General features: G+C 40.8%; 1 protein-coding gene across 6 annotated transcripts in view; it reads right to left on the reverse strand.

The window, feature by feature from the left end:
• Positions 1-23,039, reverse strand: part of cdk8 (cyclin dependent kinase 8) — a 122,717-nt gene extending 99,678 nt beyond the window's left edge. For 4 of the 6 annotated variants that reach the window (XM_059964156.1, XM_059964155.1, XM_059964154.1 and 1 more), the window contains exon 1: positions 22,657-23,039. In XM_059964156.1, coding sequence (XP_059820139.1) covers positions 22,657-22,784 — 128 coding nt within the window. In that variant the 5' untranslated portion in view covers positions 22,785-23,039. The remainder of the gene's footprint in view (positions 1-22,656) is intronic. The other 2 variants (XM_059964157.1, XM_059964159.1) reach the window with 2 other exon arrangements.
• Positions 23,040-23,091: the final 52 nt, after the last annotated feature.

Raw genomic sequence — 23,091 nt, forward strand, 5'->3', positions numbered from 1 at the left:
TCCTAATGTATTTTAACAACTCCCACACCTCCTCTCTCTTAATATCAACATGCTCCAGAACATCAACCTCACTCATATTGTCTTCACCATCATCAAGTTCCCTCTCATTGGTGAATACCAAAGAGAAGTATTCATTTGAGGACTTCGCTCACTTCCACAGCCTCCAGGCACAATCTTCCCACCTTTATCTCTAACCGGTCCTACCTTCATTCCTGTCAACCTTTTGTTCTTCACATAATTGAAGAATACCTTGGGGTTTTCCCTTACCCTACTTGCCAAGGCCTTCTCATGCCCCCTTCTTGCTCTCCTCAGCCCCTTCTTAAGTTCCTTTCTTGCTACCCTATATTCCTCAATAGGCTCATTTGATCCTTGCTTCCTAAACCTCACGTATGCTGCCTTCTTCCATCTGACTAGATTCTTCACCTCGCTTGTCACCCGTGGTTCCTTCACCCTACCATTCTTTATCTTCCTCACTGGGACAAATTTATCCCTAACATCCTGCAAGAGATCCCTAAACATTGACCACATGTCTATAATACATTTCCCTGCAAAAACATCATCCCAATTCACACCCACAAGTTCTAGCCTTATAGCCTCATAATTTGCCCTTCCACAATTAAAAAGTTCCCTTTCTTCTCTGATTCTATCCTTTTCCATGATATTGCTAAAGGCCAGGGAGTGGTGGTCACTGTCCCCCAGATGCTCACCCACTGACAGATCTGTGACCTGAAACGGTTCGTTATCTAATACTAGATCTAGTATGGCATTCCCCCTAGTCGGCCTGTCAACATACTGTGACAGGAATCTGTCCTGGACACAATTAACAAACTCTGCCCCGTCTAAACCATTGGAACTAATCAGGTGCCAATCAATATTAGGGAAGTTAAAGTCACCCATGATAACAACCCTGTTATTTTTGCACCTTTCCAAAATCTGCCTCCCAATCTGCCTCTCGGTATCTCTGCTACTATCAGCGGCCTATAGAATACTCCAAATAGAGTAACTACTCCCTTCCTGTTCCTGACTTCCACCCATACTGACTCAAAAGAGGATTGTGCTACATTAACCACCCTTTCTGTAGCTGTAATTGTATCCCTGACCAGTAATGCCACCCCTCCTCCCCTTTTCCCCCCTCTCTATCCCTTTTAAAGCACTGAAATCCAGGAATATTGAGTATCCAAGCTCTCAGTTCATCACCTTTGTTCCTGATGCTTCTTGCATTGAAGTACACACACTTTAGCCCTTCTACCATACTTCCATCCTGCGCACGGACTGTTTGAACTGCTTCTGTCTGGTAGGCGCTTCAGATCCCTCCAGACTAAGACTAATAGGCACTGGAGAAGTTTTTTCCCTACTGCGGTCACTTTGCTGAACAGTTAACTGCCGGTTAACTGTCGGCTAACTATTACTTGGATTGCACTACTTGTATGTATAATCTATATTTTCATTTATATTTATCATTATTATTGTTATGAGCAGAGAGACAACATCTGCCGGAAGTAAATTCCTTGTATGCGCACAGGTACTTGGCGATTAAAGTCTGATTCTGATTACTACCTTCACACCCATTATTCTGTTTCTCTTTCCTCGAAGCCTCTTTATATGTTAGATCTGGCTTTACTCCATGCACTATTCTTGCAGCTCTCGCCTGACCTTTATCCTCCTCCACCTCACTATCTGCTCTAACACTCTGGTTCCCCTCCCCCTGCAAATCTGGTTTAAACCCTCAAAGAGCAGCACGAGCAAACTTTCCCACAAGGATGTTACTCCCTCTCCAGCTCCGGGGCAACCCATCCCGTTGGAACAGGCCCCACCTTCCCTGGAACAAGGACCAATTGTCCAGAAACATGAAGCCTTCCCTCCTGCACCAACTCCTTAGCCACATTATCTTCCTATTTCTAGCCTGACTAGCACGTGGCATGGGTAGCAATCCTGAGATGGCAACCCTGGAGGTCCTGTCCTTCAACTTTGCACCTAACTCCCTAAATTCTCTTTGCAGGACCTCCTCCTTCTTCCTATGCACATTATTGGTCCCTACATGACCCATGACATTTGGCTGCTCACTCTTCCTCTTGAGAATACTGAGAACTCCATCCGAGATATCGTGGACCCTGGCACCAGGGAGGCAACAGACCATCCAGGATTCTTGATCTCTTCTACAGAACCTCTTATCTGTCCCCCTAACTATTGAATTCCCTATCACTCTTTTCCCTTCTTCCCTTCTGAGCTGAGGGTCCAGTCTCGGTGCCAAAGATGCAACCACTGCAACTTGTCCCTGGTAGGTTGTCCTCACCAACAGTATCCAAAACGGTATACTTATTATTGATGGGAACGGCCGCAGGGGTGCTCTGCTCATTCTGTCTATTCCCCTTCCCTCTCCTGACTGTTACCCAACTACCTGCCTCCTGACTTTTAGGGGTGACTATCTCCCTGTAACTCCTGTTTATTTCTGCCCCTGCCTCACGAATGATCTGAAGTTCATCCAGCTCCAGCTCCCTAACTCGGTTTATCAGGAGCTGCAGCTGGATGCACCTTTTACAGGTGTAGTCTTCAGGGACAATTGTGCTCGCCCTGACTTCCCACATACTGCAAACGGAGCACTCGACTGCCCTAACTGCTGCCTCTATTACCTACTCCTGTTAATTAGGGTTATTAAAGGAGCTTACCTGGCCTTACCTTACTGGAAGCAAGCGCGTCCTCAGCCTCTGCTCGCCGAAGCCTCTCGAGCCAAAGCCTTCCTACTCTGACTCCAACTACTCCATCGCCCACTTGGTTAATCTGCTCTCTTTTTATACTCTCCCGCTGCCTCACAGGCTGACTTTCACGCACTTGCACAGTCGTGCCCCATTCAAACTGCCGAAGAAGGTGAAATTAGGGTTCTGTATCTGGATGGGCTGTGAGCTGTTTCTTAGATCAGAAAAGAGTAGGCTCTAAAGGTTAAATGATAGTGACGCAGAGTCAAAAATGGATTAACATTCTGGCAAAGGTCCTTAAATCCAAATTGTTGATTCTGTTTCTCTTTCCACAATTGCCAGACATCCCACCTCTCCCGAAAGTTCCAGGAGTCTCCCGCATATTGATAGCAGCTCCCTGACGCCCGCAAATTATATACAATATCCCAAAAATCGATTTTTTTTTTGAGAGAGAGCGAGAGTGCACACACGCAAACGCCATGGTAGAGCGTTCCAAAAAAAGAAAATACAAAACGTACTTCAACCCAGACTACACTAAGGTGTACCCCTCCTAATAGGGGTCAAAAATAATGGCAGTGTTGCTCGCTGCACTGTTTGCAACAGTGACTTTTCTATTGCCCATGGTGGGTTAAATCACTGTTGAGGTGAGTTTAACAGGTGTCATTTGTTCATTAGCATAGCTAACTATTTAAACTAGCTGGCTGGCTGCTATGGAGCTACTCTATTGCAGACATCCCACCTTTCCCAAAAGTTCTGGGAGTCTCCCGCAAATTGATGGTGATTAACTTTTTGGCAGAAATATTTGGAGGAAAAGGGGCACTACACACTAACACCAAAACCTCATTCTAACTCTGAAGCATGGTGGAAGATGCATCATGGCTTGGGACTTTGCTTTCTCAGGGCCTGGATAGCTCACAATTGTTGAGGGAACAATGAATTCAAAATTGTATCAATTTTACAGCAGAATGTCAGGGTGGCAATCTGTCACCTGAAGCTTAACAGAAATTGGATGATGCAACCAGACAATGACAAGAAACATGAGAGCAAGTCAACAACAAAATAGTTTAAAAAGAAGAAAATTTGTGTTTTGGAATGGCCAAGCCAGAGTCCTTAACCAATTGAGATGCTGTTGCATGACTTGAGGACTGTACATGCAAGTTATTCCAGAAATATTGATGAACTGAAACAGTTTTGTATGAAGGAATGGTCTAAAATTCCTCCTTGCCATTATGCAAATCTACCAGTTATTAAATACAAGGGTTCTCATACTTTTTCCAGCATGGACTGTGAATGATTAAATAACGCGTTCAATAAAGACATGAAAAATACAACTGTTTGTGTGTTATTTGTTTAGGTAGTGTGTCTATTATTGTGACTTAGATGAAGATCAGTACACATCTTATGAGTAATTAATGTAGAAAATTAGGTAACTGCAAAGGGTTCACAAACTTTTTCTTGCAACTGCTTGTAGAGATCTACTATGATAAAAACAAATATATAGTAAAGTATGTGTAAACTTGTAAACTAACTAAATACCTGTCAAATGAACTGTGAATGGAACATTCTGGCTGAAAGTGCAAAGAAGCCATATTCATCTTGGAAAAGTTGGTGAGGTAGAGATGCAGAGAATTCTGCAGTACTAAAACACTAAAGTTAATGGTATATACAAATTAGACCTTTATAAAGAACTAGATAGGTTCTAGATTCCTTTCTAGGTTCTAGTTTCCAGCAGGACTTAGCCAAATTTGGAAGAATGGGCAAAAAAGTGGCAGATGGAATAGTGTTGGGAAATTAATATTGCATTTTGGTTAAAATAATAATAGTGCAGACTATTACCTAAATGGGGAGAAGGTTCAAACATCAGAACTTAGGAAACCTCATACAAGACACCCAGAAGGCTAATTTACAGGTTGAATCTGTGGTAAAGATGGCAAATGCAATGTTGGTACTTAATTCAAGAACAGAATATTAAAAAAAGAAAATAATGCTGAGTCTTTATAAAACACTAGTCTTGGAGTATTGTCAACAGTTTTCAAGTCACGTCAAGTCACTTTTTATTGTCATTTCGACCATAACTGCTGGTACAGTACACAGTAAAAACGAGACATTTTTCAGGACCATGGTGCTACATGAAACAGTACAAAAACTACACTGAACTGCGTGAAAACAACACAGAAAAAAACTACACTAGACTACAGATCCACCCAGGTCTGCATAAAGTGCACAAAACAGTGCAGGCATAAATTAGACAATAGATACAGTGGAGGGCAGTAAGTCAGTGTCAGTCCAGACTGTGGGTATTGAGGAGTCTGATAGCTTGGGGGAAGAGTCTGGTCGTGACAGCCTGAATGCTTTGGTGCTTTTTCCCAGATGGCAGGAGGGAGAAGAGTTTGTATGAGGGGTTTTGAGCCCCATATCTCAGAACGGATCTGTTATCATTGGAGAGGGTCCACAGGAGTTTCACAAGGATGATTCCAGGAATAAATGGGGTTCAACAGCTCTGGGCCTGTACTCACTGGAAGTTGAAAAATTGGGGGGTGGGAGAAGATCTCATTGAAACCCACCAAATATTGAATGGACTAGATAGAGTGAATGTGGAGAGGATGTTTCTTCTGGTGGGGGTATCCCGAACTGGAGGGCACAGCCCCAAAATTGAGGGGAAACCTTTTTACAACAGAGGCAAGGAGAAACTTTTTTGGCCAGAGTAATGAATCCATGGAATACTCTACCACAGACTGTGGGGGAAGCCGTCCATGGGTAATTTAAGGCAGAAGTTGTTTCCTGATCAGTCAGGGCATTAAAGGATATGGTGGGATTCAGGATCAGCAATGATGGAATGGAAGAGTCAACTCAATGGGCTGAATGGCCTAATTCTGCACCTATATCTTACGGTCTTAGCTTAGATTCTCACTTTCCTTTGTATTTTGAGTATCCGCTGCAGAACAGAACATTTCCTAATCACTACTACTATAGCTACAACTACTGAAGCACTCCCTCAGTTGTTGCCATTTTGTCAGATGATCCATGCATTATAAAATGCTGTACAACTGTTCTAATCATGCTAGTTGTACTTCAAATAAAATTCTCAAAGTTCAAATATTATTTAGCTCATACTTGAATAATTTCACTTTTTGAAAGAGTAATTCTCTCAATATTTGGAATGTAATTCTCTTTACTGTAACATCATAGAAATAATTACCTACTTTTCCATGTCCTCCCCCTTACCACTTCTCCTGAAAAAGAGGAAGGATAGTACTTTCATCCTCATTTGCTATTTCACCCACTTCTACATTCAACAAATCACTCTTAGCCATTTCCGACATCAACAAGATTCCACCAGCAGAGATGTACTCCTCTTCCCTCTTTGTGATCCAAAGGGACTGTTTACTCTACGACTCCTGGTCAAATTAATGTACTACATTCCATGCTTACAGAGTGGCATTTGATGAAACCAAACTTAGACTGGGTGCTTTGTTTGTAGATTATATTCAGCCTGCAGGCAACATTAAGTTTCCAGTTACCAACCATTTTAATCCTCTCTTATACTATGTCCTGTGAGTGATCGCTTGCATTATTATACTGAAGTTCAACTTAACCCAAAGAAGCTGCATCACATCTTTTACCTGAGCACAGTTATGGGCATGTAGACCGGATATCAAATGAAATGACTTCAATTCACCCACTTTCGCTGCTTCTATCGGAACTGTTCAGTTCTCCTGCAAGGTCATCTGCAACACTGGATCAGTTTTGCCCCTGTAACAATGGATCAAACACCTAAGCTGCCAGACATTTCTTAAGGCTTTCATGTTCTCTGTTTCCTCCTAACCTCAAAAAAACTTCATCAATGCCATGGAAACAGAGAAGGTGAAGTGTCTGTACTCCTACTTCTCATATCATCTTTTCTTTCCTCAGCATCTTGTTTTCTCTCTTTCAACACAAACCATTAATGTTATTGACTCTTCAACAGAAGCTGCTTGACAACAATCTTTGTATTTAGTGTTTCAATTTATTGAGCATTTTCTGTTTTCTTCAGATTGCCAGCATCTACCGTTGTTTTATTTTGTTTTTGTTTATAATGGATGTGTGAATTCTTGGTGCATTTAACAGATATTGGTAAAAAAAACTCAGTCAAAATGGAAATATTGGAATGAACTGAGAACTGATTAACAGACAGGAAGCAAAGAAAGGGAATAGATTTTTCTCAGATGGGAAAGCTGTGGCTTGCAACACTTAATGATTGAAATGGCCAGAGGTACAAAGTGTCATAGTTCCAAGGTTTGTGATAACACTAAAAACGGGATTGCGGGTAGGGAGACCCATTTAAAAGAGGCATGAAGGACATGTGGAAAAACAAGTAAATAGTTTAAAACACGACATACAGGACTTCCGGTAAGATGGCGATTGCTTAGCTGCTCCGAACTTTTGTTCCGTTACTGTCGCTATCTTTGCACTAAATGTCTCCATTTTTTAAACATTAGTTGGGAACTTTTTCAGTACCTCTTACTTGCCTGTGAACACATCTAACTTACAATGTCTAGCAAGAGCTCTAAATCCGGGAGAAAGGAAGCTACGGCTCTCTCAGATGAGACCCTGGCTGTGCTCGGTCATCTCCGAGACGAAATTTTAAAGGAATTTAAAACCGCTTTCAAACAGTTGGAGGGCAAGCTTGATCAGATCAACGACAAGGTGGGCAAGCATGCCCAACACTTATCTCGCATCGATTCGACTTCTGAAGATTTAGAAAGTCGTGTTCAATACTTGGAGACTCTCTGTTCCAGCTTGGAGGAAAAGTGTAACAAACTCCTTTTCAAAATGGTGGATCTCGAAAATCGCAGCATACGTTGCAATCTTAGAATTCTTGGATTGCCAGAGGCCACCAAACAGGGATCAACAGTGAAGTTTTTCGCCGAGTTTCTCTGTGAGATATTCAGGAAAGATTTGCTTCCGAACCCGCCTGAGCTCGAACGGGCACACCGGGTCCATGTTCCCGCCGGAATTCTGGGCAACCACCCGCAACCAGTAATCTTGTGCTTCCATCAATACCAGGTAAAACACCATCTGATCGTAGAGGCACGTCGCAGAGGTTCTTTTATTTTCCAGGATACAACCATTCGCTTTGTGGAAGATTTTGCACCCCAGACCTTAAAGATGCGCGCTGAGTTTAAAGGCGCAATGAAAGTGCTTTTTGATTGTGGTTTTAAACCCTCTCTTCGTTCCCCTGCTGATCTACAAATCAAGCTTAACACTGGGAAATACAAATGGTTTAAGTCAGCCAAGGAAGCTGAAGCATTTGTGGCAAGTCTTCCGGCTATCCAGCCATCTTCGGAACCCGATCAGACCTCCTAAAATGGTGGATAAGTACTTCTCCTAGTAAAATTACTTTTTCTGGACTCAGACTTTACTTGAATCATTCAGACATTATTCATCGAAACTCTAAGGGCTTTTGACAATCTCTCCCTGGATTTGGTGTGTGTGCAATCTATTTTTTATTGTTGTACAACTTTATCTACAGAGTTCTACAACTGACTTTAACTTGTTTTGGAGGATTGAAGTCTTCAGTGAAGGCCTTCCTGTTTGTTGGTTCACAGTTTAATTGCCGATCTATTTTTCCTTCTTTTTATATTTGTTTATTTTATTATACTTTTTTCTTTTCTTCACCCCCTTTTTTCTAATTTCTGAATTTTTTTCTCTCTTCTCTGTAAATGGTTGATAAATACTCGTCTTGAATTTATAATTTTCCCCTTCCTCTCCTTTTTTTTTATCTTTTTTTTCCTTTCTCTTACTTTATTCTTCTATAATTTTTCCGCTGGCAGGTTAGTTTTGGTCCTCTTCCGATTTTCTCTGTATTAAGTTTTATATTCCTGCAGAAGGTGTTCTAATCTGTAGTTATGTTTTTTAGTGCATAAACTAGTTACTATTTGTTATAGTATTTACACGGAACTGCTGTTAATGACATAGATCTGGAAGTTGTATTTGGGTTAATTTTTTTGGTAGAGCTTACTTGTTTTGGTAGCCGTCTAGTTTTGGGTTGTGTGGGTGGGGTGGGTTTTCTAGTTCCAACATCACTCACTGTATATATTATATCTCTTTATTGCTCAGGACATGTATATGTTTTGATTTTACAAATCTATGTTTATATCCCTGCTCCCAGACTGCTATTGTACTGCTTGACTTTTTACATGCCTTCTGCCTTTTATGCATTAGTAATCGATAATGGCTAGTGCAGTTAAATTCGTGAGCTGGAATGTAAAGGGATTGAATCACCCTGTTAAAAGGAGGAAGGTATTCTCACATATCAAACAACTCAAAGCTGACATTGCTTTCCTTCAAGAAACTCATATTCGTTGTTCTGTTAACTCCCGGCTTTTGTCAAAGTGGGTGGGTCAGCATTTTCATTCATCCTTTACCGCTAAAGCTAGGGGAGTCTCCATTCTTATAAACTCAAATATTCCTTTTGAACTCCATAATAAAATATCTGATATAAATGGCCGTTTTATTATTGTTTCTGTCAAACTATATAACACTAAAGATGCACTAGCAAACCTATATGCCCCCAATTTTGATGATGTTAATTTTTTTGAATGTTTTTTTTCCTCACTACCAGACTTAAACTCATACTCTCTTATACTGGTGACTCTAATTGTTGGTTAGATCCTAATTTGGATCGATCGTCCTCTGTTACTAGACCACCTACTAAATCTGCCTTAACTATCCAATCGTTTCTCTCTAATTATGGTATCTCTGATATATGGCATTTCCTCCATCCTACGGAGAGAGATTATTCTTTTTTCTCACATGTTCACCATACCTTCACTAGAATTGATTATTTCTTACTTGATAACCAACTTATTCCATTTGCCCACTCTTGTGACTATCAAAGTATACTGATCTCTGACCATGCCCCAATTACTCTCTCTCTGAATTTGACTGGTCTCCCTCAGAGGAATAAACACTGGCGGTTTGATTCAACTTTACTATCGGATGGTGATTTTTCAAAATTTATTAAGGATCAGATAACCTTTTATTTTAACACTAATACATCACCTGAAGTGCCATCCCAGATTGTCTGGGATGCCATGAAAGCATATCTGAGGGGGCAAATAATCTCTTACACAGCAAATCTCAACAGAAGATCCCGTGCAGATCGATTAGACCTCATTAACCAGATTAAAGAATTGGATCAAATATATGCCCAAACTAAGAACCCTGAATTATACAAGAAGCGTGTTGAACTCCAAACTAAATTTAACCTTCTGTCCACTCAACCTGTCGAACACCAACTTCTCGAAAGCAAGAGTCACTTTTACATTCATGGGGATAAGTCTGGTAAATTCCTAGCCAATCAGCTGAGGTGTTCCAAAGCCAAACAACATATTACAAAGATCCGGAAGGAGAACTGAGACTTTACATCAGATCATTTAGAAATTAATGACACATTTAAAAATTTTTATTCTCGGCTTTATTCCTCTGAATCTCTGAATGACAATATCTCTGTTGATCAATTTTTACAGAATCTGAATATCCCCTCACTTTCATCTGATTTCAAAGCCAAATTCAATGTGCCTATGTCATTAGAAGAAATATCTACTGCAATTTCTGCACTGTCCTCAGGGAAATCTCCTGGACCTGATGGGTTCCCTGTAGAATTTTATAAATCATTCTCTTCTCTTCTTTCTCCTCAGTTACTTTCAGTATCATCTGACTCGTTTATTTACGGCAAATTGCCACCCTCTTTCAGTGAGGCATCTATTATTCTTCTTTTAAAAAAGGGCAAAGACCCAACAGAGTGTTCCTCGTATAGGCCGATCTCTCTGCTCAATGTTGATGTAAAGATCTTAGCTAAAGTTTTGGCTCATAGATTAGAAACCGTCATTCCCTTCATTATCTCTGATGACCAAACAGGCTTTATTAAAAACTGTCTCCTTTTTTTTAAACATTGGGCGTTTATTTAATATCTTATACTCACCTCCAACTGGGATTCCTAAATGTGTTATTTCCCTCGATGCGGAGAAAGCATTTGATCGTATAGAGTGGAACTACCTTTTTGCAGTTTTAGAAAAATTTGACCATGGCCAAAGTTTCATCTCTTGGATTCAATTGCAGTACCTGTGTCCTACTGCCTCTGTTATAACCAATTTTCAGAAATCCCATGTATTTAATCTCAAACGTGGCACCCACCAGGGATGCCCCTTAAGTCCCTTTCTCTTTGATTTGGCTATGGAACCTATGGCGATAGCATTTCTAAACTGCCCTGAATTGACTGGGATTTGGAGAGGGGGTGTTGAGCATAAAGTTTCTCTCTATGCTGATGACTTATTACTCTTTCTCTCAAATCCATCTGCATCCTTACCTCTAATGTTTTCACTTCTTGACCAGTTTAGCCAGATCTCTGGCTATAAACTTAATTTACATAAGACTGAACTTCTCCCAATTAATAAAGAAGCACAAGAACTAACATTTCGTGATCTCCCTTTTAAAGTAGTCCATAATCAATTTACTTATCTTGGAAATACAGTCACAAGGAAGTTTAAAGATCTCTTTCGTGAAAACTTTGCCAATCTTTCATATGCTATAAAACAGAGTCTGGTACAATGGTCACCTCTATGTCTTTGGTAGGTCGTATTAATGCTGTTAAAATGTATGTTCTCCCCAAATTTTTATACCTATTTCAATCTATCCCAATTTTTATCCTAAATCTTTTTTTGATTCCTTAGACTCTATTATTTTGTCATATCTGTGGCAGAATAAGCGCTCTAGAATTAATAAAATCCATCTCCAAAAATCTAAAAAAGAGGGTGGCATGGCTTTACCTAACTTTCATTTATATTATTGGGCAGCTAATATACGTTGTGCTACCTTCTGGTCTTTCTTCCATGGCCAGCCCAAGTGCCCTAACTGGGTGGCGATGGAGCTGAGCTCCACTAAAGAATTATCTATCTCTGCACTTCTTGGCTCTGCACTCCCTAGTAGTCTGCCCAGATCAATAGCTAATCCTCTTGTTAGACACACTTTGCGTATATGGGCTCAGATCAGGAAATGCTATGGCTTCCAGGGGTTTTCCGTTTCCAGCCCTATTGCTCATAGTCACCTTTTTTTACCTACTACATACGATTCAGCATTCCAGGTTTGGTATAGGAAGGTCTTTTCATTGATAATCGCTTCGCTTCTTTTCAGCAGCTCTCTGTTAAGTTTAATCTGCCCAATGCTCATTTTTTCAGATATCTCCAAATCCGACACTTTATTGCTCTTTATTCCTAACTTTCCTGAAATGCCTGCGAAAAATGCTATGGACCTATTTCTTTCCATGAATCCACTAGGTAAAGGCTTAATATCAATCATCCGAGATAAACTAGCAGCCTTACGACGTGCCCCCATGGATAAAATCAAAATGGCCTGGGAGCAGGACTCAAATATCTCCTTATCTGAGGAGAGCTGGGATTCAGTTCTCAAATTGGTTAACTCAACCTCTCTTTGTGCTCACCACTGCCTTTTACAGTTTAAGATTGTTCATAGAGCCCATATGTCTAAATCTAAACTATCTCGATTCTACCCTAGCGTTAGTCCACTCTGTGATAAATGCAAGAGGGGCGTGGCCTCTCTCATCCATATGTACTGGTTCTGTCCTAGCTTGGAGAAATTCTGTAAAGATGTCTTCACTACATTATCGTGTATTCTAAATCAGCACCTAGAACCAAACCCCTTAATTGCTCTGTTCGGTTTTTGGGCCGAGACAGATTTATGTCTGGGTCCGACCAAATGCCGAATATTATCCTTTGCCTCTCTCCTGGCTAGACGCTTGATCCTCCTCAGATGGAGAGATGTTGCCCCGCCCACTCATGCTCAATGGCTTAACGACATTATGGCCTGTTTAGACCTTGAAAAAATTCATTATTCAGTTCTCAATTCGGATCTAAAGTTCCATAAGGTCTGGGGACCTTTTATCGAGTACTTTCATAACCTTCCTCTTGACTAGGGTTTTTTTTTCTTTTCGGTCCCTTGCTTTCAGCTCCTTTTTTTTTCTGGTAGAAGGCATTATTATCCTCTGTTGCTGAGTGTACTCACAGTCTGGGAGTTTGGCTGTCCTGACTTATACTCTCTATATTGGGTTGCGGTTGGTCTGGAGTTGTTGTTGTTTTTTCTTGTGTTGTGGGGCTTGGGGAGGACACTAAGCTTACTTGTCTTTAATTTAGGTGCCTTTTTTTGTTAAATTCTCTTCCTTTGTAGCATATTGTTATTGTATGCTTAATTTTGCACTGTTTTAATGTTCCTCATTGGGATTTGGGGTTTTTAATTTGTAAAATGTTTTGAAAAACTAATAAATTTTTTTTAAAAAAAACACGACATACAGATATAAAATGGAATAAAGTGATCATCCTCTTGGGTGCACAAAAGAGAAAATCAGAATTTGTTTTAAATGGCAGAAGACTGGGAAATATTGATCTTTAAGGGACCTGGGTATCCTTGCACACTAGCCAATAGAAGATTGCAAGTACAGGCAGCAAGCAATTAGCAGGGCAAAAGTCATACTTTGGCCTTTATCACAAAAGGACATGCCAAAACTCATAGGTACTGCTTTGGTTTCCTTATTCAAAAAAAAAGTCCTCAAGGAAGCACAGTGAAGAATTATCAATACTGATTCCTGAAATAGGTTTGCTTTACAGGCAGAGGTCACGTAGATTAGGCTTGTATTCTTTAGCAGTTAGAAGAATGACAGATTTCACTGAATCATTTAAAATTCTTAGATAGCTCAAAGTGGATGTAGGGGAAAACTTTCACAGGTGGGTGGCATGAAATCAGAGGTAGAGTTTGTTTAAAACAAGTTGATGAATATTTGATTATATGGAAATCAAGTGAATGATGAAAATGCTGAAATCTTGATGAATGGCAGAGCAGTTTGTAAAGGCATGATGGCCTCCTCCTACTGCTAATTCTTCTGTTTTACAATCAAATCCTTTAGTGATGGTGACCAAGAAGATGAAAAAACAAGCTGAAGAATCTTTGTTCATCTTTTTATATAAATGCTGGATTTATGATTCATTGTAGCCCCTACACTATTTACTACCACAGGATTAAATCATCAACTTAATTCCATGCACAATATACACTCAGTGACCTCGTTATTAGGTCCAGCTGTACACCTGTTCATTAATGCAAATTCAGCCAATCACGTGGCAGCAACTTAATACATAAAAGCATGCAGACACAGTCCAGAGGTTCAACTGCAATTCAGACCAAACGTCAGAATTGAGAAGAAATGTGATCCAAGTGGCTTTGACTGTGGAATGATTGTTGGTGCCAAACTTGGTAGTCTGAGTATCTCAGATACTGCTGATCTTCTGAGATTTTTGTGCACATGTTGAACACTGAAGTGTTTGGGGCACAGCAACAGATGCTGTTGTACCTAACCGGTGTGCCTAATAAAGTGACCACTGAGTGTATACAGATGCACCAAATGCATCAAAAACAAATGGACCCAGTCAACTTCCAGCTCTAATGCTGAGTTGTAAACTAGCCAAACGTATTGCCAGACTGATGCCTTACAGCTACAACACTGGCCTCTACTGGACAATGTGGAAACTGCCTGGGTACATCCTAAACAGAAAAAGACATTTCTAATGTCTACTCCAGATCATCAGATAAGTAATGGACGGGATCAGCATGAACAAACCACCCACTGATTAATTACCCATTTTGCTAATCCTCAGTTGGGTTCTGCCAGCTGTCATTACTATAGATATCCAATTTTGGACAGAACAAATGAGTCAAGTTAATATAACAGTCCTTGAAACAAATGCAGATTTAACATAATACAACTTTGATGTGGTCCAAAAAAGTCAACAAGAATCACAGAGGAAAATCTGGAAAACCAAGTGGAAAATGACATGGTGCAGTTGTTGTGAGGTTATGAATTGGATTGTAAGTTGCTTTTGCTGGAAAATTCTAACCTTAGCTATCTTTGACTGTTTTGATTGTAATAATTTCTCCATGAAATTAAAATTGAAGATGGCGCCTGCTGATTACATTTCATTTGGTTCCATTCACAATGCCTCCAATAACTTTATCCATGTCCCATCATGCAACATCAACTGGACAGCAACCAGGCATATGGTGTTAATTCCCAACATATGCGTGCCAAACAATGATCATCTTCAACAAAAGTTCACCAAAAAATCTCTGCTAATCATTATTGAATTTCCCACCATTAATCCCCACCGCTGACCAGAAACTTAATGGGACAAATTACCTAAGCCAGTGGTGGCAAACCTTTTTTGAGTGTGTGCCCAAATTGGCAATAATCCTCTAAAAAATCATCTTGAATGCCACAATTACTTTGAACAGAGATTATCATTGATTGATGAATTAGTACAATAATTATGGACATTAAGGAAAAATTTTGTCCTGTTGCTTATTTAAATGAAATTGAGCTTGAAATAAATGAAGCATTTTAAAAACCTTTTCAAAAATATATTAATCTTTTAAAAAGCAATTAAAAATAAATTGAGGCACTAAACTACTAGTTATTATCATTGAACAAACAACTCACTCACAAACAAAAGAAAAATATAAGCAAAGCCAATGCTAACTGGCCCAACCGTTTACTATCCAAATACTGATGTGTACATCAGGTCTGCAAAGATTTCAAAACACTATCATCCGACATCACGTGTTTTAACAATCTAGCTGACACCAAGTCAGCAGGAGACATTTCCTGTGAAAACATCTTACTGCTCTCAAATTGTAAAAATAATTTACTGTAGTAAAAATGACTATTATGTTTCTTTACTATGGGTGGGGTTTAAAGAATCTGGAGGTGATAATGCATGCTGCGTGCAATTTTTTTTGTGTGTGCAATCTTATTGTACGCTATTAGTTTGCCAATCCAGATGCTACAGCTGTGCAGAACTCAGTTAAAAGTGAGGATACATGGAAAATGACTGATCTCCTGATTTCCCATCTTGAAGGCATATTTTGAGTGACAAATCAAAGATTGGTATCAACTTTATTCACCACATTTACATGTATTATAAATTTGCAGTGATGTGTTGATCAGGGCATGAAGTGCAAAAAAATACAACATTCAACAATTATAAAAAATTATTATATAAAGTTAGAGGTTAAAATATAAATATAGAATAAAATGTGCAAAAATGCATATTAAGATGGCATGGTTTATGTTTTAATAGTGCTGTGATGCTTGAGCTTTTGGAAACGGCAGTTTGCGAGGTGAATAGTGTCCACAATGATCTTCGTACTTACTTCTTTGTCCTGAGCACATACAAGTGAAGGCAGACAGGGCCACTGATCTTTTCAGCTGACCTGACAGTTTGCTGTAATTTTCATACATTGTGAGAGTACACTGCAGCAAACCAGACTGTAATGGCTGATATAAGGATGCTCTCTATGATGGCAGTATGGAATTGTACCTGCATGTTCAGGGAAAGATGGAATTTTACCAACTGCAACAAGCACATCATCTGCTGGTCCAACAACCATTAAGAAGCTTGACACCACAGTTACAAACAACTGACTTGATTCACACCCTGTCTACCATCATAAACATTCATCTTTTCCACCAAGTGCTACACTATGTATCATCTGCAAAATGCAATGCAGGATCTCATTGGGGTTTTTGCAATAATCTCTCCTGAACACATCAGTTCTTACCATCGAGTGCGAGAAAATCGAGCACATCAGAACATATACCGTACAATATGGTACTTGGTATATCAAGAATGATATGTGGAATGCTTCACTTTCCCCACCCCCTCCAGACAACCATGCTGTTCAGGGCTTAGGAAATGCCTATGACACAGCACTTCAGAAATATTTTCACTTGAAGACTGCAGTGGCAGCTTGTCATGTGCCAATGATGTGGATCTCAGTCAACGTTTGACTGGAAGTATTTGTCCTTTGGCACATATTCTTCATACAGGAAAACATTGTGCAAAATTTTTACTCTTATAGGGGAAGTACAGTGGTTACAGCAGTTAAAGCTGCTGTTACAGTTGTAATGATCTTGGTATGATCCCAACTTCAGATGCCATCTGTGTGGAGCTTGCATATTTTCTCCATCTGCTCTGGCCTCCTCTATCCAAGAAATGGCAAGTTAATTGGCAATTGTAAACTGCTCCTAACTTTCAGCAAGATAAATAGTGAGAGGGGGCAGGTGTGTGAGGGAGAATGAGTGTGCAGGCATGTTGGGGGGGGGGGGGGATGAGGAGAGGCTTCAGACAGAGAGAGAGAGAGAGAGAGAGAGAGAGAGAGAATGAGAGAATGATGAGGGGCTTCAGAGGGCGAGAGCGCTGGAGGGCAAGGGAGAGCAGGGTGGGGGGGCAAGAGACTGGGGGAGGGGAGATGGGATGAGCTGGGTGAGAGAGGGGTGGGGGCGGGTGGAGAGGGGGCAGCGGAAGGGAGGGGGAGGGACGTGTAGGGGAGAGGGAGGAGAGGGAGGAACAGGTAGGGGAGAGGGAGGGATGGGGAGAGGGAGGGACGGGGAGAGGGAGGGACGGGGAGAGGGAGGGACGGGGAGAGGGAGGGACGGGGAGAGGGAGGGACGGGGAGAGGGAGGGACGGGGAGAGGGAGGGACGGGGAGAGGGAGGGACGGGGAGAGGGAGGGACGGGGAGAGGGAGGGACGGGGAGAGGGAGGGACGGGGAGAGGGAGGGACGGGGAGAGGGAGGGACGGGGAGAGGGAGGGACGGGTAGGGGAGAGGGAGAAGAAGGAGGGACAGGTGAGGGGGGGAGGGATGGGTAGGAGAGAGGGAGTGAGAGGAAGGAGGGAGAGGGAGTGAGAGGAAGGAGGGAGAGGGAGTGAGAGGAAGGAGGGAGGGGATGGGGAGGGAGGGGGAGGAAATGATGTGGGAGAGCGAGAGAGGGGCGGGGGGAGGGACGTGTAGGGAGGGGCGGGTAGGGGAGAGGGGAGGGAGGGGAGGGATGGGTAGGAGAGAGGGAGGGGGGGGATGAGAGAGAGAACAGGTGGAGGAAATGATGAGGGAGAGCGAGAGGGGTGGAGGGGGAGTGCATAGGTGCAAGTGGGGGGAGGTGAGAGAGAGGGCGGAACGGACAGGAGAGAGGAAGGGTCGGGCGATTGAGAGCGAGGGAAAGCGATAGACCGAGGGAAGTGGTTACGGGGAATTAGAAATGCACTATAAAGTAAATGGGCCATATGTTGCAAGGAAATAAAACTATGTTGTACAAACGTAGGGTCTAACAAGTTGTGACAATCATTTAGTATCAGGACACATTTAATCACAGCAAAATGTATCAGTAGACTTATGCATTATATTCTTGTGAGAACCACAAATCACTTGATATATGAACACTTTATAGACAACAGTTCCTTCACAGACCCAAGCTTGGTAATCAACAATGGCAGAAACTGATATTCTTTTCTTAACTCTTGAAATGGCAAATGCAGCAAGTATTTCAGGCTTTCAAACTGACTGGAGGAAAATATACAATACTGTGCTATTCTTGGGCACACGTAAGTAAGTAGCTGGGGTGTCTGGGACTTTGGCACAGTACTGTAGTAATTTTATTATTGCTCTGTACTGTCGCCACACAAAAAAAAACAAAATTTGTGACAAGTGTGAGTGATAATAATCCTGATTCTGATACGGGTCTCTATTGTGGACAGAGTGAGAAGAGAGTGCAGAGAGGGGGATCATGGTTGGGAAAAGGGAAAGAGAGCGGGGAGTGCATGGGAAGCACCAGAGAGACATTCTATTATGATCAATAAGCCAATTGTTTCAAATCAAGTGACCTTGCCTGGTGTCTCAGGGCAGGTGGGTCTACACCCACATCAACCAACTCCTCTCCACCCCCCCCCCCCCCCGGCACTCCTTCACTGTCACCTGTCCCACACCACTCCTGCACTACCACTGTTGCCATTCCCAACATCCTTTGCTCCTGCCAGAATTACAAACTTGCTCTCTGCTTCACATTGACAAAGACAGTACTGTGCAAAGGTCTAAGGCACCCTAGCTATACATGTGCCTAAGACTTTTACACAGTACTGTAGACTCAAGCACTCAACACTTTTTGTATTGACCAAGACATTGCAACTGAAACCACAAAATACTGCACAATTCGTTTCAGTTACCAGAACTTAAGGTCATTTCACTTGTTTAATAGGCTGGTCTTGCACAGATGGCTAGATGGAACTTCTGAAATGAGCAACAAGCTCTCTTTAGTGTGTATGTGCACCAGTGCATTCCAGGCTTTTACATCTGCCTACTGCAGCACACAACAGTTACATGCTGTGCAGACATTTCTCTTGTTCCATCCTTACTCACAACTGAGTATGGAGCAATCCAGAACTTACTGATCTATCAGTATCAGTTACAATTTGTATTTGGACCTTTAGTTTACCTCTGGCCACATCTGGTGGATCAAGCACAGCCCTGGTCATTTTAACACAGGATGTATCTTTAACTTTTAAAACTTGGGGAGTTTATATTTTCAATTATGTTTCAACAGAAGTATTTCGTAAATACTTCCTCAGCCTTGGGCAAGGTGTACCACCTGCTTATCCCCCAATCAGGTCACGTACAGCTACAGGAGCAGGTGGTGCATGGTCGTATGAGCAGCTGGTGTATATCACAAGTCGTGGTGATGCAACCACTGACACCAGGATGACAATCTCTGTGAAGAATTGATAATGGCTAGGGTCACCCAGTTTGTAAAGACACTGCCCAGAAGGAGGCAATACAAAACCATTTTTGTAGAAAAGTTTGCCAAAAATAATCACAGTAATGGGACCATGACTGCACACGTCACATGGTACGTCACATAATGACGTGAATGATGATTTAGTAAAATGGCTTTGTTTCTACCATGTATAAAGCATTCAATCAGTTGGCCAAAAGGGCTACTCTTGGCTAAGGGCCTCAGGACAGAATTGTGTGACCTAATCCATTGCTGAGACAGCCATGATATGGAGCTAAGGTCACTGGGGACACCTCCCACAAAAGTTTGATGAGCTGCAGATATAGGACATTTCATTTTCAATGCAACCTGCTGTTTGTGCAGAGTCTGAGCACAGACAGCAGGTTGCATTGAGAATGATATGGCCTATATCTACAGCTCATCAATTTTTCTGCTCGCTCAATCTTGCTGCAAATAGACCCATACAAAAATTGGTGCAATTAACTGCAAACGTCTGTTCTGACTGGTGTATGTCATCACTTCAAAAATCTTGCTGAGAATCACATTTGACAAAAATATCAACACATTTTGAAAAATTGGCGAGTCATAACTAGTCTTATGATGCATCAGATGCACTCAGAGCCTGTCCTTCAATTACTCCTAAAAAAAAACCCTCAGGAAGGCCAAATAGCATCTACCAGCTGGAACTAACTTCAGATCAAAGTTTAAATGGAATTACCACACTTCAAGAGAAAGGTGCTTTAGATGACTAAAATATAAAACCAAAGGGCTGAAACTTCACAAAATACCTTTAATCAGATAGCAGCCGTATCATTATTATGGGAAGAAATTAAAACAAATAGAAAACGTGCACCATTCAAACATCACGTGGGGGGGGAGGGAGAGACAGAGGGACTACTACTATCAGGATACTTATTTGGAGAACCACAAACCTTTAAGAAAACAATAAATAAGATAAATATTAATGAATTGGTTTAATAGCCAGTGAAACCATATGGCTGACCACAAATTCCATCATAAAATGAACATCCATTTTTGCCATATGTGTCATGTCCAGATCCAACATCTTTTTCAATGGTTTTGTCCAGACATTGTTACTTTGTAGATAAATAAATGTGAAGACTTAGAACAGACAATCAAATCAATAAACATTTGACATGCTTTGGTAATGATGAATATTGCGTAGAATACTCCAAGAACATCCTGATCTTCTTTAAATAAGTATCTTCAGTTTCACACTTGAACTTAAAATTCCAATCTCCATTGCCACCTCTACTGTGCCCAAGGGTGGAATGCAGCTAAAAGCCAAAACAGGCAACTTTTTTCAACCTATGAATGAAGTTAATTTGGAGGAGCTACAGAAGCCTGAAGACACACATTCAATGTCCCAGGAACAGCTTCTTCCTCTCCACTACCAGATTTCTTAATGGACAATAAACACATGTACACTAACTCAATAGTTTTTGTTCACTTTTTACACTACTTAAGTTTATACATATACATCTTGATATAATTTATAGTTTGTTATTATGCATTGCAATGTACTGGAGCCACAAACAAATTTCACAACATATGCCAGTGATATTAAACCTGATTCAGAGATAGTAATACCAACATCACCTCAAGCAAAATCAACTGCAACCAGCTGTTGAGCTTGGCATTAAAAAAAAACATTTTTAAAGGTTAGATTAGCTTTATTTATCACATGTATGTAGACACCTACAGTGAAATGCGTCATTGTGTCGAATCAAATCAATGAGGATTGTACTGCGCAAACTGAAAGTGTTGCTATGCTTTCAGCGCCAACATGGCATGACCGCAACTCACTAACCATACATCTTTGGAATGTGGGAGGAAACCAGAGCATTCGAAGGAAAGCCATGCAGTCACGGGCAAAGCGAAGAAATTCCTTACAGACAGCAGCGGGAATTGAACCCCGATCTTACAGTAGCTCTGTAAAGCGTTGCACTAACTGCTATACTACTGTCCCACCCTGAACAATGGTTATCAGTCAGTAACACTATATAAAAAAACTGCATTACAGTAAGGAAATTCACCAATTTACTTTCAACTCAATTTTTTTTAATCAGTTAGGGTCCCCCAATAATAATAATAGTCATGGATTATCACGTGACTCTTTTAGCAAGGTGTTTCTCTTTATTTTCATAGATTAAATTATCTCAGTTAAAACAAGCTACACAGGTTTATATAGATACAATTTTCTCTCCAAGGACATTAATGGATTATTAAGATACTACCAGGTGTTATTTTATATTAATGTTGAAATTGTGAATAAAAATGGTGCACAAGGAACAATATCCCCAGGTCAGCATCATCATTTGACAATTTGAATACAATGACAATGGCAAAAGGAATATTGCTTCAACAATTTTTTTTATCTTTCTCCCCCACCCCCAGTGATCCTCTTTAAATTTATGCCAGTAGTCAACATTTCCTAATGACACAGGCAAACAATTAAAAGGCAGTCATTATCAATACCAATATTCTACAAAATGTAAGTTGGTCATAGGATAGGGGGGAAAAGCTGATGTAAAAGTGTTGAACAAGTAATGGTTAATTGAAAATAATCATTGTAAATCACATCCCACAGAAAACTTCAAAATTTGTTGAATATACTTAAAGCCAAAACAATTAATGACGAATTCTGATGAAAATAGGCTTTTCGTCCCTCTTTTCTCGATTAGTTTTCTTCACACTGGAAACAGATTTGTCCAAAATATATTTGAAAGCCTATAATTTTAAAAATTACTAATAATTATTATACGTCTGAAACATCTGAAATATCTCTGACTGGTTAGGAAACGTATTCAAAACATTAATCTAATGAAATGGGTATAACATATTTGATGCATTAAACTTCAAACGTCGTCAGCTAAATAGAAATCCCAAATGATAAAAGCCTATTTAGTTTTGTACACTAATTGAATGAATGTATTTCAATTAATTTCACATTCGTTGAGATAATTTATAAGCACAAGTGGAGAGAACAAATTTAATCCCCTAATTTTTGACCGTTTAACTGACACTTCAAAACATGGGAAATTTTCCTACGTACAATTCTTTCGATACAGAAATTGTTATACTCAATGAAGTAGTCGTTTATATACCTACGAAGACTCGACCAGCTGTATCAAACCAACGCTGACTTCAATTCAGGATTACATCTGATAAAGTTATTAAGGGGGAAAAAAGGCAGCTCCTTCGCCAGTTAAAAACCGAGCAACGAGTAGCGTGGCCTAGACATTCTCCGATCTGTGTTGGGCCCTGTACCTACCCGTCTTTCCTCTTGGCTTTGTATACGTGACCGTAAGTGCCTCTTCCAACTTTGCAACCCTCATATTCAAACAGGTCCTCTACTCGCTCACGCTCTGTTGTTAGCTTCATCTTGAAATCATAGTCCATTTTCGAAGTTTTCCGATTGGATTCTTATTTCGTTATTAATAGTATTGTTCAGCTAAAGGCAGTCAGCTCTTTCCCTCCGTAAATGGTATTGCAGAGTGTCAGACGAAGGCACCATAAAAGCCGCTGGTCGAGCTGCCGGCCTGCGGGTTTGGGCAGCTGCTGAAGTGGCCACTGTTACCCTGCGTCGTACCGCCGCTCTTCCCCAGTCCCTTCACACTCACACAACGCCGGTACCACACTGCAATACCACGCACGGCACTGCTGCGCACTGTCGCAAGCTCGGCCGAAACCGCGCATGCTTGTCGTT

This window comes from Hypanus sabinus, chromosome 3 (genome assembly GCF_030144855.1).
Source record: "Hypanus sabinus isolate sHypSab1 chromosome 3, sHypSab1.hap1, whole genome shotgun sequence".
Taxonomy (NCBI): Eukaryota; Metazoa; Chordata; class Chondrichthyes; order Myliobatiformes; family Dasyatidae; genus Hypanus; species Hypanus sabinus.